The sequence below is a fragment of the Scomber scombrus genome, chromosome 14 (genome assembly GCF_963691925.1).
Source record: "Scomber scombrus chromosome 14, fScoSco1.1, whole genome shotgun sequence".
NCBI lineage: Eukaryota > Metazoa > Chordata > Actinopteri > Scombriformes > Scombridae > Scomber > Scomber scombrus.
Genome location: NC_084983.1, coordinates 18,072,397 through 18,088,158, shown reverse-complemented (window position 1 = coordinate 18,088,158; position 15,762 = coordinate 18,072,397). Strand labels below are relative to the sequence as shown.

The 15,762-nt window shown below is 36.1% G+C and overlaps 1 protein-coding gene across 1 annotated transcript in view; it reads left to right on the top strand.

Moving 5' to 3' along the window:
* The first annotated feature begins 741 nt into the window (after window positions 1–741).
* Window positions 742–15,762, top strand: part of rad51d (RAD51 paralog D) — a 17,017-nt gene continuing 1,996 nt past the window's right edge. The window contains 9 exon segments of the mRNA XM_062433369.1: window positions 742–941; window positions 1,669–1,730; window positions 6,919–7,037; window positions 7,039–7,105; window positions 11,209–11,343; window positions 11,429–11,524; window positions 11,649–11,739; window positions 13,812–13,882; window positions 14,231–14,395. Coding sequence (XP_062289353.1) covers window positions 860–941; window positions 1,669–1,730; window positions 6,919–7,037; window positions 7,039–7,105; window positions 11,209–11,343; window positions 11,429–11,524; window positions 11,649–11,739; window positions 13,812–13,882; window positions 14,231–14,395 — 888 coding nt within the window. The 5' untranslated portion in view covers window positions 742–859.

Below are 15,762 nucleotides of genomic sequence, written 5' to 3'. Positions count from 1 at the left end.
TTTAAAGATTTAAATGAAACAGGTTTCATATCCAGAATATGATCAAATTCGATTTCCGCCAATGTGATGAAAAAAAAAAGATCCTGTAAGTCAATATAATGAGAAACTTTCTCAAAATAATGACTTAGTATCTCAAAATAATAATTTAGTAACTCAAACTAATGACTTAGTATCTTGAAATAATGACTTAATATCTCAAAATAATAACTTAGTATCTTAAAATAATGAGATAATAAGTCATAAGATAAGTCATTATTTTGAGATAGTGTCTCGTTATTTTGAGTGACTAAGTCATTATTTTGAGACAGTAAGTCATTATTTTGAGATAGTATCTCATTATTTTGAGATATCTATTTTGAGATATCTCACAATATTTAGTTACTATATCGTATTTCATTATTTTGAGATAGTATCTCATTATTTTGCGTTACTAAGTCATTATTTTGAGATAGTTTCTCATAATTTTGAGAAGGTTTCTCTTTATAATGACTTACATAACATTTTATAATTTTTCATCACATTGTCGGAAACTTCCATAAGAATACAACTTTATACAGTTTTTTTTCCGTGTGTTTCTCATGCTGTTACACTCCGCTACAGTAGGTAGCGGCATGCACCCCTAACGCTTAGTGCGCATATAAAACCAAAGAAGAGGAAGAAGAAGAAGAAGTAGAGGAGGAAGCGAGAAAAAGAAGTAGAAGAAGAAGACACACATTGCGCGGTGCAGTGGTGTCGGTGAAGCAAATCGGAAAAAGTTTGATAAGGAGTCAGAAGTTGTTTTTTTTAGTAAACACTGTGAAGATTTAGTCGTCGCCAACTTTAGAATACGAGTTCAGAAAGTAGTTTACAATGCCAGACCATGGTCGTCCTAAGAGAGGGAATGTGTCCTGGACTGGACGAGGATTTAGTCCGAGACCTGCGAGCTGCTGATATTAAAACAGGTGTGTATCTGTGTGTGTGTGTGTGTGTGTGTGTATATATGAAGGTGTGTGTTTATGTATGTGTGTGTGTGTATATATGTGTGTATATATGTGTGTATGTATGTGTGTAGGTGTGTGTATATATATATGTATGTATGTACTGTATGTGTGTGTAGGTGTGTGTATACATAAATGTATGTATGTGTGTGTATATATGCTTGTATGTAGGTGTGTGTATATATGTATGTTTGTGTGTGTATATATGTATGTATGTATGTATGTAGGTGTGTGTATATATGTATGTTTGTGTGTGTATATATGTATGTATGTATGTAGGTGTGGGTATATATGCTTGTATGTAGGTGTGTGTGTGTATATATATATATGTGTATGTGTATATGTATACATATATATATATATGTGTATGTGTATATGTATATATATATATATATATATATATATATATATATATATATATATATGTGTATATATGTATATATATGTATATATATGTATATATATGTATATATATATGTATATATATATGTATGTATATATATGTATATATATATATATATGTATGTATATATATGTATATATATGTGTATATATATGTATATATATGTATATATATATGTATATATATATGTGTATATATGTATATATATGTATATGTATATGTATATGTATATATGTATATGTATATATATGTTTTAAAGATAACAAGCTTGATTTCTTGTTTCCACAGTGGAAGACCTGGTTGCATCTGACACTGAGGCGCTTGCACAGAAATGCTCTGTGTCCTATAAGGTAACATGATTTATACCATACATGAATTAAACATTGAGGTGAAGAGAGAAATAAAGAGGAGAGGAAGAAAGGGAGAAGAGGGACAGAGGAGAGAGACAGAGTTTAGCAGCTCCACCATATAGTGATATTCTTCTTCTCACATGATTTCACTTCAATAAATGTTCAAATGTTCCAATTCCAATAGTTCACCAAAAATCACAGATTAAAGAAAAAGTCCAAAAACAAACATCTTCCAAATGTTTTCACACAGCCAACACAACAGCAACAATTATGAATGAAACTGTGACAACATTTGCATTGCCTTCACGCAAAAAGCATTCAGTGATTAAAACCTTCAAATTTCCTGAGTACTTTTCCTCACTCAAACAAAAACATCTGTGGATCTGCAGCAGCACATTTTAAACAAATGTTTACATCCTCACTTCAAAACTCAATTTCATCCATATTCAGTGAACCCTCCTCCAAAAGAAATAAACAAGAAATAATGTTGAAGCCCATTTAAACATTTCCTGCTGCATTTCTATGACTCTTTCCTTTAAAACACACAGTTGTGCTTTCTATAATTTAAATCTGACTTATTTTATAAGTAAAAGTTTGTTTACACAATGCAAACATTTCTTACACTATTAGCAATTTAAAAAACAACATACACAATAAATATAACTAGGGATCACAATGTGAATTAACTACAGAGACTGCCATGAAAAGCTACATTACGGCGTTGCCTGGAGTTAGTGTATTTTAATCTCAGTGTGTTATGACTGACACATGAGTTGAGTGTTTATTTTTGTGTGAAAAGTGAACAGCTGTACCATGCATGTAACTAATTATAAAAAAATAACCCCAGGTAAAACACCCTAGGGTCAATCAGTGTTGCAAGATTGTATTTGCTAGTTTCAGTCCAATCATAGTAATCACTTATAATTACACCCACCTTAATCACCTTATGTAGTGTCCCAAATCTATAGCACTGCTTCAGTTTAAGCAAAGAACCAAAACCAAATGTATTACCTCCATTGTAGCATAAAACAGGTCATAACAAACTGCCAGATTCATTGTTTTCTTACATAAATTTTAAATTCATAACTTCATCTGACAACAAGAAAACACCCACATCCTGTTCTTGGCTTAAGCAGTTTGGAGTGGGAGGTTTAGGTCGTGATCTAGATGTTGACCTTTGACACACTTGCTTCTATGGGCAGCATGAGTTTCTCATTGTGTGAGCGGCTTACGATGGTGGACTACAATAATAAGTCTCCCTTAATGTAAGCAGACCTCCCAACTGCACGTCGGGTCATCTGCTTAACAAGCCAGGCGAAATTATTCCACTGTTGAAGATCACATTTGCTTCCTATTCTTTTCTATATATATTTTTTTACATTGTGTTTTTTCCACTCAGAAATTACAACACAGCTATATGATTCCCTGTAGATATAATAGAGAATTGTAAAATCAATAAGGGAATAATAGAAGTGTCATCCCATCAGTGTAGCAAAACTACAAATTATAGTCGTATTACAAAAAAGTTTAATCCCAGTAGGGTCCGCCACAAAATCCTCGATTATCAGTTTGACCCATAAAGAGAAGCCAGCTCTCTCAGTTTTATATCATTTTTTGCTGTGAGAGCAACAAAGAGAGAGCAGAGATCATGAAAGAAATTCTGCCTAACTCAGTTTTGACCTTATGGGCACATAACTTGAAAGTATTTTGTAGATCATAAATAGTGCCTTTCCCTTTTTTTTGGGAGATATATTAGAGCGTAAATAATCAAAAAGATCCAAACAGGCATTTTCAGATAAAAGTCCATTGGTGAATAATTGTGTGGGTGTACGGGTCATGGCAGTCAACCTCAAGCGTTCTCGGTTTTAAAAAAAAAGGAAGAGAGAAAGATGAGTTAGGTCTTTTCGGTCAATAATACATCCTCTATGGCCAGAGAGTCTGTGCATGCTGTCTGGATATGTATAGGGAAATAGATTTGTTGTGCACCCGGGGTTAAAGACCTCAGAAATGCCAAGAGAAAGTTTTTAAAAAGAGTGAAATATATTGTACAGTCTCTGCTCTCTTATCACTGGACTTTTTCTTTTCATGTGGCCTTCATGTAATTGGACTTTTCTCTGAGTGTAGAACCCCACCGACTCATGTATTGTGGTTTATGGGAGTTGAGTACCACCCTGATCTGAGTTGAAAGTGTTACATATCATCACAGAGGGAATGTAAGGATTATCTCCACCCGCCCCATGAGATCAATACTTTTTTCCCCCTCCTGAATATTCTTTTATCCTGCCTGCAGCATGTTCAGGTTCATCCCAGTGACCAAACAAGATTTCCTGACCAGCTTTTTTCAGCCTACAGGCATCCTCTGAGCTGATAACCAGCATCCCTCTGATCCATCAGACGACTGCTATTGATTTGAACCACGCACACGTTTTATAACCGCCAGTAGGTCAATGCTGGGACATCTGCGCCGACACGTTCTTCCAACTCCGGCAGGCTCCCTCAGTTCAATTAAAGCTGCACCAGGCGAGGCTTTTATGTAAAAACACACCCATCTTATGAGTCCACAAACCAAATTGGGGCGCCAGTACTCCCACTAATTAGGCCCAACAGATTTGCCTCATTTCTCTGAATACATTTCTCTTGTTGGACACAAAGTCTGGCAGGAATTCCTCTCTGCCCAGAAGAAGAGACTAATCAGAGTATAAGTCTGCTAAACAGCAGTAAGTGCTCTTTTTTTAACAAAAAAAACACTGATCCCTTTTTATACAAGACATCACAGCCCAGTCTGGTTAGTGAACAATGTGTTTTCATAGTGGACTGATGTCTTGTTGCAGGATTTTACAATAACTCCAGTGGGACGCACTTTGATGTTGGTACCTAGCACACTAGAGTTGGACAACACAAATCTTAAAAATGCACCCATGCAAATAAATCCAAATACCAAGAAGTCATTGGCTGGTGGAGGAGAGGAGAAGTCATACTATATTTACTGTACTTTACTGTACTTTTTTAATATTAAAATTTTTAAAAATGTATTTATTTTTTGGATTGTAGGGAGGAGCGGCTGTCTTTTTGGTCATGCTCACCTTGTATGGGCTTCTCATAATGTTCTTTACTTCCTTTTTTAAATATTTGTTAAAAGATATACTTGTTATATATTTTTATATCTTTTAAATGAAATGAAATGTCACCATATTTTAAAAACATGATTTCTACATCCAGCCACTTTAAAGTCCCAGTGAAGCAGGAAGTAGGAGCTTCTTTAGCTTTTGAAATATGACTTATTTATTTATACGCTTATTTAAAGTGAAATACGGGCACTGACCTGCAAGCGAACTGGTCAGATCACATTTGATTTAATACATTTATGTACATGACTCACATATGAAGCATTAGATTAGACAGTATTTTTGACATTTTTTCAGGAGGAGAGAGGAGGGATTTAGATATAAATACTCATCTTCTCATCATCTTTTCTGACATTTACTCATCTAATTGACACAGAATTAGCACTTCACCGAGTCTTTAAGTTACATGTTTGTGTGGGAAAAACAAGCATCTGTTTAAAAAGCCCTGGTCTCAGAGTCAGTGTGGTAGTTTGCCAGTGAAAAGGGAAACACAGTGAAAAGTATGTGTATTCCTTTGGTGCGGTTCTCTACTATCTGGCAGTCGATATACTAGTTTGGCAATAAAAATGTTAAGATAAGTAATATGCATAATTGAGGGAAATAAAATCAAAGTTTTCCCACAGTGAAGTAACCTTGTTTGCCAGAAAAAATTGAAACAGTTGGTTTTTCCAACTTTTTAAATGTGAGAATTTGCTGCTTTTCTGTGTTGAATATTTGATCTGTTGGCTGAACAAAACAAGCAAATTCATGATGCCACCTTGGGCTATGTGAACTTTTTTCTTTCTTTTTTGTTGTTAATAATATGATCAGAGCAACATAGATATATTAGCACAACATAACATTGACCTAATAGAAAAAGCAACTGAATAACAAGTATAAATGAGGCTACATTCAATGTCCATAGATGTGAACAAACAAACTTAAGTGCAATAGTTAAGTGCTTGAGGTTCTATTTTGACTGTGTGTGTGTAGGCGTGAGCGTGTGTGAGAGGTTTTCTGTAGCTGTTATTCTGTGTGGAGGGTTAGGGTTAGGGTTAGTTGAAGAAATAGTTAGTAGTTAGTTGAAGAAATAGAAAAAAATGTGAAAGATGTGAAAAATAAATGCTGAACAAATACAATAAAAGAGGCACTTAAATGTGAAGGGCATTTTATTAATTTCTGACATAAAAAATAATCGGATGAATTATTGTTAGTTCCAAGACTACCAAACCAGTAGGGCTGCACACCCAAAATGAAACCTTGGTAATAATCCATCATGTCATTGCAAAGCGATAAAAGCTTCAATTTGAAGCCTCAAAAGAAACTGCCCTGCGTTCTTGACGTACCAGGGTATCTGCACATTTTTAAGAACAAATTTCATGACTTTAAGACCTTTTTTAAAACCTTTTAAAGGAAAAAATACCATTATTGAGACATATAGTAATGCAAAAGCAGGATTTTACTGTCGTAGTGGGTTGAAATGGAGGTCATTTTGAAGTCATTTATAAACGACTGCAACTAATGATTAGTTTCATTATATTTCCAACTGCTGATTATCTTTTTACTTTAATAAGTTGATTGGTTGCCATGTAAAATAATCAGAAAATAATGATAAATAAAATAAACTGAACAAATAAAATTGCGCTCATTTACTCTGCCCGAGCTCAAATCAAATTTAAACCTTAACTCCTACTTTAATTCCAGACATTTTAAGACATTTCACACCTTGAATATCAAAAACTAAATTTAAGACTTTTTAAGGATCCTCGCGGGAACCCTGGCTACACTTGGAAATGCAACATCACTAGTTTCAGTAATCTGTTATTAACCAAAAGATGATATGAGAAGGCATAGAAAGAACAGACTGTGGGCATGATGTGATCATTAAAAAAAGAAAGAAAAGAGTCTCCTAATCACATCAGAACAAGCCAAGATTTTACCTTGTGCCTTCGGATTATCATCATAATGGACCAATTGGGCAGAAAACGATCCAATCTGGCAACCTTGGCAGAGGCAGAATGAGTGCATGGCGGATCCGTGCAGCAGTCGTCTAAGCCTCATATACTGTAATTTCTGTATTTCAGGCTCTATTTGCCATCCGCAGAGTGCTGCTGGCCCAACACACAGCGTTCCCCGTGTCAGGCGCTGATCTGTATGAAGAACTATTGAGCTCAACAGCCATCATCTCCACTGGAAATCCCAGGTAAAGACAATTCTGCACACACAGCAAAGCACACTGCTTTGTCTTTCGGGGGACTGGGGGATTTAAAGGTGGGCTCAGTGCCACGAGAGTTTAAGAAGCTTCACCTCTTAAATCAAATATGTATCCCGAAGGACAGTTCTCCACATATTGAATTAAAATACACTCCCCCGCTGTTCAGTTTAGACACAAAACTGATTTAGTGCTGATGCTTGTTTAAGCTTGGCTTCTTCATCAATGCCCCCTCATATCTTTTCCAAATATACATGCCTTTGTTGGAGCAAGGGGATACATTTAAAAGTCAGTTTTTGTTAGATTCACTATGTTTTTAGTTGTTGCTCTGTAGCTTTACAGACCAGTACAGAATGTCCACTATCACAGCATAACATTAAATCAATAGTATCGTACATTACCAAAGATGTTTGTAACCAGATTCCTCTGTATCGACCCATTTTTATCAAGCTAAAATAATTTCAGTGTCGTTAAAATCGAGTTTGCATTGAACTGTGCCGGTAGAATATGCATCTGGAGTACGGTACATAGCTGTAGTTAAAAATACAGCAGACAGCAATAGAGTGTTTCAGAAATGGCCCATGTGCTGCATTCTTGCACTGAAGAAACATTTTAGCAGCGAAAGAGAGGACTTCTTTCCCTTTTTTTGTTCCATTTGGCTCGTGAACGCTGTCTTAAGTGGCCTCTGATATCAGCTGCATTAACTTGGCCTTCAGCTACTTTCCACAATAAAAAACAAAAAAAAACACCACTGACCAGGCCTTTTAAAAATATTTTTTGTGGTACATCAGAGAATCAAAATTTAATGACTGAAAGAAACCAAACATTCCTACTGCTGCTAGTATGGCACAGTTAGCCTGCAAAACTGAGACGCAGCATCACATGACAGGTGTACAGGTGTAGATTTGGACGTTTGTAAGGCAGATGGAGCACAGATAGATTTCCCATTTGTAGAAGGGAAATATTCTTTAGTAAGGACACAGACTGCTCTGGACCTTTGACTCATTGTTTGAGCATAACTAATAACTACAGTTGTGATTTGTTCCCCCTTTTAATCACTCCTTTTTAAGTGTGTTTCATAAATTAGTCATTGCTTTGTATTAGTGATATGAAACTGAATCAACCATGTGAGTAAATCCAGTCTGACTTGTGTGTGTCATGGCTGCGCTCTACTGGTGAAAAGGTGAACTGATGAATGATGCTCACAAGTTATTCAGTTCATCATAATAATTGATCGTTGTCAGTTGCCCTTTAAGACGTTTATGCAGAGATAGAGTAATGAAATGGACAATATGTAAAGGATTGCGCAAAGTAGATCACAATCTGTTGATATTAAGAAGGATATTTCTTGCTTTGTCTACTTGCAAAAGAATCTGTAAATGTATAAAACAATATTAAAAATAACGGCACACGAACATGTGATGCTTTTCTTGAGTAATTTTACAGCTCTGTCTGAGAGAAGAGTGCAGTCTGAATGAAATGATGCAAATATTTTGAGTATTCACATATTTTTCATCATGCTCAGTTGAGGACAGCAAGGCGTTTCCTACCTAAACCTTGAAGCCCTGAATCCTGTAAACTCTGTCAGGACTTCTCTGCAGCTTTCATCTGGTGCTGGGCACATTTTTGGCAAATTATTTTGACAGCTTTTGCTCTTTTTAATACTTCCTTTAATACTTTCTGTTTGATATGTACACATTAACCAACAGCCTTGAGTCCAGAGAGGCATAAAAAAGAACTAGATGATATAGTTTTTTTAGTTATTTTAACAGGCGAGTAAAGATCTCAGAAATCAAAAGAGGTGCTACTATCTGCTGTTGTCATAAAATAACCAAATGCAAACATTTTTAAATAAAGTTTTAGGGTAAGGTAAGCTGGACTTGTCAGAGAGGTTTGAGTTATCTTCTTAGCTGAATATATGTTAACCGTATTCACAGTATTATGCCCACAATTGTAGCTGTCTCCTTTAAATATCACAAAGAAATATCTCTTTGTTTTTGGCAACGACAAAAACACACATTATACAACTTTCATAAACCTCCATCCAAGCTCATAAGAAATATTACAACAAATAATAAATGGGGCTCATTTGAGTTTTGGCTGCTGCTGAGAGAATCATCAAGCAATATTTCCAATGACAATCAAAAAGAAAACAACAAAAACGAAATAAACCTTATCAGACTTATTGCTGCCAAGATGGTGATTTTTCATACAAACAGGATGGAAGATGAGGGCTGATAATGGTTTATAGCTTTCATCAACTTGTGTGTCATGTAGCTTACAAAATATATTCTGTCAACATTTCGACAGTGTGATGACTGTATATTATGATTCTGTGGATAAGCTACTGTGGAAATATCCAGGTGTGATAAATGATAAAATTCAGCCTCAAATCAAGACTATCCTCATAATTCAACCACATGTACGAGTATTCAGCCCCACTCAAATGCTGCTTATTTGCATTATTCCTCTAAATTGCTGAGCATGAATGCTGACAGGAAATATCTGTGCACAGAAAGTACTTTTTTTTTGGGGGGGGGTTTGTAAAGAGCTCTCCATCTCAAGAAAACTAGACTCAAACACAGAAGCCTCTTCATGGTCCCACTTCAATCATCAGTATCCAGATGTCACCGATGAGTACAATTCATGAGGAATTCTGAATCTTTGACTTTTCAATGACAATCACTTTCATCCTCCCGAAGCCCTTACAGGAACCACAACCTGATGTTTCATCAACAGTGCAAAAACCCTCTTCTGCACCAATCTCAGAGAAGGCAGGCGTAATGCAAGAATGTCCGTCCCAGCCAATTCTCCTCTTCACAATCATGCTCCGGGTGATGAGAACCACTAACAGATAACCGCAAGCTTCCAGTGATGCTTAACCTTCAAGCTTAGAGGACCTTGGCTATGTAGATTTAACTGCCAACTCTGTCATATCTATCATCACACATATGCAGGCGAAGATGATGAGATTTCACAAACCGCACAGATCACTAGCCCAAACGTCAACAAAGACAAATCAAGACGCTCTAATGCCGCAGAAAGAACAGATGGTTGAAGCACTACAACAACAAACACTTCCTCTGATGATGATCAAGCTATAAGTGGGAGAACAGCGCTCATTCATCTCAAGCCGGCAATAAGTGTGCCAATGGAAAAACCTACATTCTAATGTGATGCATCCGTGTTTTTTATGCTGTTGTAATATAAAGGAACTATTAAAAAATAAAAAATACAGTATTATTCTAAGTAAAGTATGATTTTAAGTCAAGAATATAAGTAAATGATCAGCAGTTTTTGGTGCCCAGACATAAATACATGTATTTCTCAATAAAAGTGAGAGGACTTTCTGGTATTTCTTTCCAACTGTAGTTTTCCCTTTGGTATGCCATATGGCTCTTAATGCCACCCATGAGCCTCAGTCACCATTGCCATGAAGAAAAACACTTTCAGAGGCAAAAATTAGAGCAGTAGCAAATTCCGAATGCTTTATTATTGCAAATGGGGACAAAACGGTGCACTAAAGTTGCTGAATTCTTCCGACATTGTCCCAGAATACAAAAGTGGATTGATTTGATCTGCTGAATATTTTGATAGGTTTCTTTGGAAGCGTAATCTTTAGCATCTGCTCACAATTAGCATTGCAAGCTACAGGCTTTTAAAGCTCTGTGGTTGGATGCTTTTTATTGAAATGGCTCCTTCAAAGTGGTAGTTGCTTTCTCCTCTTACATTTTTATGTACACAGATTTGTACCTTTTTAAAAAAAAAAACAAAAAAAAACAACACTTTTTTTTATCCAAGAAATGGATGAAAATGCAGTTGCTCATCTTTTGTACTGATGATTCAATTAGGAAAGTTTAATGCCCATTCAAAGCTTAGAAATGATCCAAATGTCAGTCACGCAACATCCTACCGTTTATAAAATGTTTGGGCATTAGATGACTTGAGCAGACCTCTATTATAGAACTGTGAAATATAACTAAACCAAAACCAAAAATGAACCCCAAAACAGCTTAAACAGAAGATAATAGATAGATTTAGATGGTTAAATATGGCGCAGGAAGTCTCACCATGCATTAGACAGAGTTACCATTCAGCCAACGCAAGTTATGCACACAGTTAGTTTTTAACTATTTCCCTGCTTTCTTGTCATGACTTCTAGGTGTGTTTTGGTGTCGCAGTGCACATTTCTTACCAACTGAAACAGGGCGTAATATACATCGATACGACGGGAGGTCTGACTGCCAGCCGCTTGCTTCAAATGCTACAAACTGAAACAAGTAACAAAGAAGAGCAGGTGAGTTGACAGGAATCGAGTTATAAACGAATGTTAGATCAGCTGTAATAAAACAATGTCAAACTAGAAAACCGTCATTTCACAGATGGAAGCTCTTCAGAGGATTCGTATCTTCCGTTTGTTTGACGTCTTCTCTTTACTGGAATGTCTGTACAGTCTTCAGGGTAGCGGGCTTCAGCAGGTTCGTCTGCCGTTATTTTTTCTGCTTAAAATATACCAACAATCCCGCCACACCTTGGGGGAACCTTCAAGAAAGACATAACATTTTCAGCAACCTAATTTTGTCACTTTTCTTTTTGCATCAGGCGTCTGTTGGTGGTGGCTCTGTCAAGGCAGTGATCGTGGACTCGGTGTCAGCTGTTATCTCTCCTCTACTGGGAGGCAAATACAATGAAGGTGATATTTCTTTCTGAAAGTCCATCATAGTCCATCATACCTGAGGCTTTGTTTACACCCGAGCTTGTAAATTCCAAATGTCTGTCCTGAACCTGTAAAATAAATATCACGACAGGGTTCCCGCCTATTTTGGAAGCATGACTTCGAAGTTGGTTTATAAGGAAGTGGGAAAATAAATAAAACGTTGAACCTCAAACCATCACAATTAGAGGGAAGAGCTCATATTTCTGACATCAGTTATATTTAGCGCTGTTTCATTAATCATTGAGCTGCTTAAACTGGTGTCAGACCTCTTGAGACTCGGAATAATTTCTTAATCTAAGTGAACTTTTTATTGCTAAAAAAGCTCCAAAAGTGATTGAATTAATTAAACAGTCACTCAGTACAACAGGATTCAGAGGGGGATCTAAAATAAACCTGTCATGAGTACCTGTGAAAAGATATTAGAAAAGACTAAAAAAGGAAACGTACTTTTACTTAAAATGTTAATCAGTGAAGCATTTAGTTTAGAGCTATTGACAGTTCAATTAATCACTACTGGTCTTGTTTATTCATGAATAAATGAATACCTGACTAACCCTTTTAAGAGATCTGTAGGTAATTTCCATTGAAACTGTTTCTTTTTCTCCACGCCTTGGCAGATCTGTCAGAGTAAAACCCCAAAAAATAGTTAAAAACATGAGCAAGATATCAATGTAATAAAAGCATGATGTTTTATATAACTTGTAAGGTTAGCATCAAGACAATAAGCTCAGCTACAGCAGCAACATTTTGTAATAAATGAATTCCGAAAACTTTCAAAAAAACTGGCTTATAAAACTGTCTTCTGAGTCAGACCTGTTGGTGACCTCTGTACCACTCATTGTTAGACTGTGATTGAACACATACTGTGACATCACCTCCATGAAGCTTAGGAGAGGAGGTTAAACTCATGTTATCCAGCAGCAGGGGTGCATCTTCAAAGACCATTTTGTGATCCCACTGATATCGGCTGTCTGCTGGGAATGATAAAACTTTTTTAACCTGGGGTAAAACCAATATTTAATTCCAACATTTCCACAGACTGTGTTACTCAACTCTGCTCCTGTTTTCTGCTGAACTAGTTTCGGTAGGACGGGGCAGTGGCCGGCACAGTCTGCGGAAACATTGGATTTAAACATTTCATCATCACAGGAAGATGGTCCACATCTCTGACGTCTCTGATGATGTAACCTGTTGCTGGACAATGGGTACAATTTACATTTTCATTCGTCCTGAAAAGTTTGAGTAGACACTGCTGATGGGGTCAAATAATGAGCAACAACCATGGTGCTGAGGTCACAGAGGAGGCTAGCTACTAGGTATGCTAACAAGACTGTTAACATTTGTGTGTTCATGTTTACCAACTTAGTTTAGTGAGTTTAGAGCTGCAACTAAAAATTATTTTTATTATCGATTAATCTGCTGATCACATTTAGATTTAATCAATTAGTCAATAAAATGTCAAAAAATGCTGAAACATGTCTATACCGTCTCCAAAAGCCTAAGATGCAACCTGAAATGTTGTGTCTAGTCCTGACCAACCGCCCAAAACCAAAAAATATTAAGTTTACAATCATAGAAGAGCAGTGAAACCAGAAAATGTTCATATTTAAGAAACTATATGAAAAGAAATAAGAAAAGTTGGTTGTTTTTCCTTAATTTTCTCTTGATCCACTTATCCATTCATGCACTAATTGTTGCAGCTTTAAGTGTGTTAGCACGCCAGTTGGCACTAAACACAAAGAAAATACATGTTTTAATTTTCTGGTCATACACCAAACTATTGGACAAGTTGAAATTTCAAGCTGATGAAGGCGCCAGATGTTAAGTCAGATCACCAAAGTTATTACAAGTTATCCCGCGTGGATTAATTGTCAGTGTCGATATTTCAGTCTGGACCAAAGCGATGGACTGACGTCCCCAGAGCTCGTCTGCCAGCGTGACTAAAACAAACTGAGTCAAGTTATTAGAGATTCATTACAAAGAAAGTCCCACTGAAACACATTATTCTGTACACGGACGAACCACTCAACAGTTTCTTCCGCCTGCAGGCATGTCCTTGATGATACAAGTGGCGAGAGTTCTTAAGACGATGGCAAAAGACTTCAATGTAGCTACTTTGGTAAGGATGACACAGTCCTTTTATAAAGAGTGCTGTTCTGAATGCAAGACGCAGTCACAGTGTCAATCTAAACTCTCCACAAACTGTTCCACACTTCCTCTTGTTATTGCTTTGAGACCTGAGATGAAAGCTAAACATTTTTCACCTTCTTTTTGAATAGAAAAAACTAAATCAAGGTAAAAACAAAAGTTTCTAATTTGTTCCCTAATTTTGTTCCCTTTTGTCAACTCAGGTGTATAACTGGAGGTTATATATTCTAATCCTTAAAAAAGGATGACACAATTGTGTGATAATCTGCCCACGATAAAAAAAACCCCACAATAAACATAATGACATCTGGGCCTTCAGGTAACAAACCACGTAACGAGAGGCGGCAGCGGTGAAGTGCAGCCGGGCCTCGGTGTGTCCTGGAGTCACATCCCCAGAACCAGGATCCTGCTGGAGCGAATGGAGAAGACCACCATCAGCCACTCCAGTCTGCGGTCCGCAACACTCATCAAGTCCTCTAGACAGGTACTACAGGAGCGTCTTCTAGTTTAATATTTATTCTGTCAGAGTGGTTTCATTTAGAAGGCCAATGTCTTAAAATGGAGATTTTGAACTGTTGTTTGCTCATTTAAAAACATGTCTGGTTTGATAAAGAATTGATTTCCATTTAAAAGCAGCTAACAGTAAGAAATGTTTGGGAATAATTAACAAGTTTGTTGTAATTCATGAGTCTGAATGTAGTGTCTAAAGCCCAGAAGCAATCCTAGCTTCATGTTTGGACTCTTATCCATCTAGTTTAGTTTGCACAAATTAAAAATTACAAAAAAAAATGACAACGAACAAATAATATACAGTGCTGGAAGAGTAAAGAGAAAACCTGAATCCTCCACCTAAAAAATGTTACAGAAAATATTATGACTATCTTCAAGCAGACTTTAAGTTGAGCTGGACTCAACAACTTTGAAACTTATGTTCACTTTGGTTGGATTTCTTACTTAATTAGCCTCTTGCTGTGACATGGCCTAATTATTGCTCATTAAAAGTCGTTTTTAGCCTATCACCAACGTTTTTTTCCACAAAGAGTTCCTCTTGCTTTGAACCAAGTTGTTATAAAAGCCTTTTGTACTACACTAGTTATTTGTGCTAATAACTACATATACTTATCACAACTAATCATAACCACATTAGTGTTTTTTTAAGTTTTAATGCATTTTTTCTGTCATTCATTCTATCCATTAATTTACCTTTAATTTTCATAATGTATGAATTTCTTGTTGAAACTTGCTTAAAGTTGTGTAATCCATCACACTGAGCATTTGTAAAAGTACTGGACTCAACAACTTTGAAACTTAAATTTACTTTGGATGTCTTAGTCAGTTAGTCTCTTGCTGTGGCATGGCCTAATTATTTCTCATGAAGTCTCTTTTAGTCTTTTATTCACTGCTTTAATATCAAACTTCTTTTTTTTTTTAACACAAATTAGTTCCTTTTTCCTTAAACCAAGTGGTACTGTACTATTTATTTGTGCATTTAATCCATTTGCTAATAACCACATATACTTAACATCATTACACACCAATCATTATGTTTTAATGCATTTTTCTGTAATTCAAGGTATCCAGTAGTTTACCATTAATTTTCATAATGTATGAATTTGTAGTTGCAGTCATGAAACTTGCGTATAAGTAGTTTGTATTCATTTATGTATTGTCAGGGATATTGTATGTTGCATAGTTACAGTAGAAGTGAGGAAATAAGACACCTAAAGCCCCTAGAAAGTTATAATCTATCAAAACAGAGCTATTTATACAGCTGTATGTTTGGAAAAATCTACAGTTTAAACAGTACAAATCATTTAAAATGTTAGTCAAGGTAACAGCATGTCTCTGAAT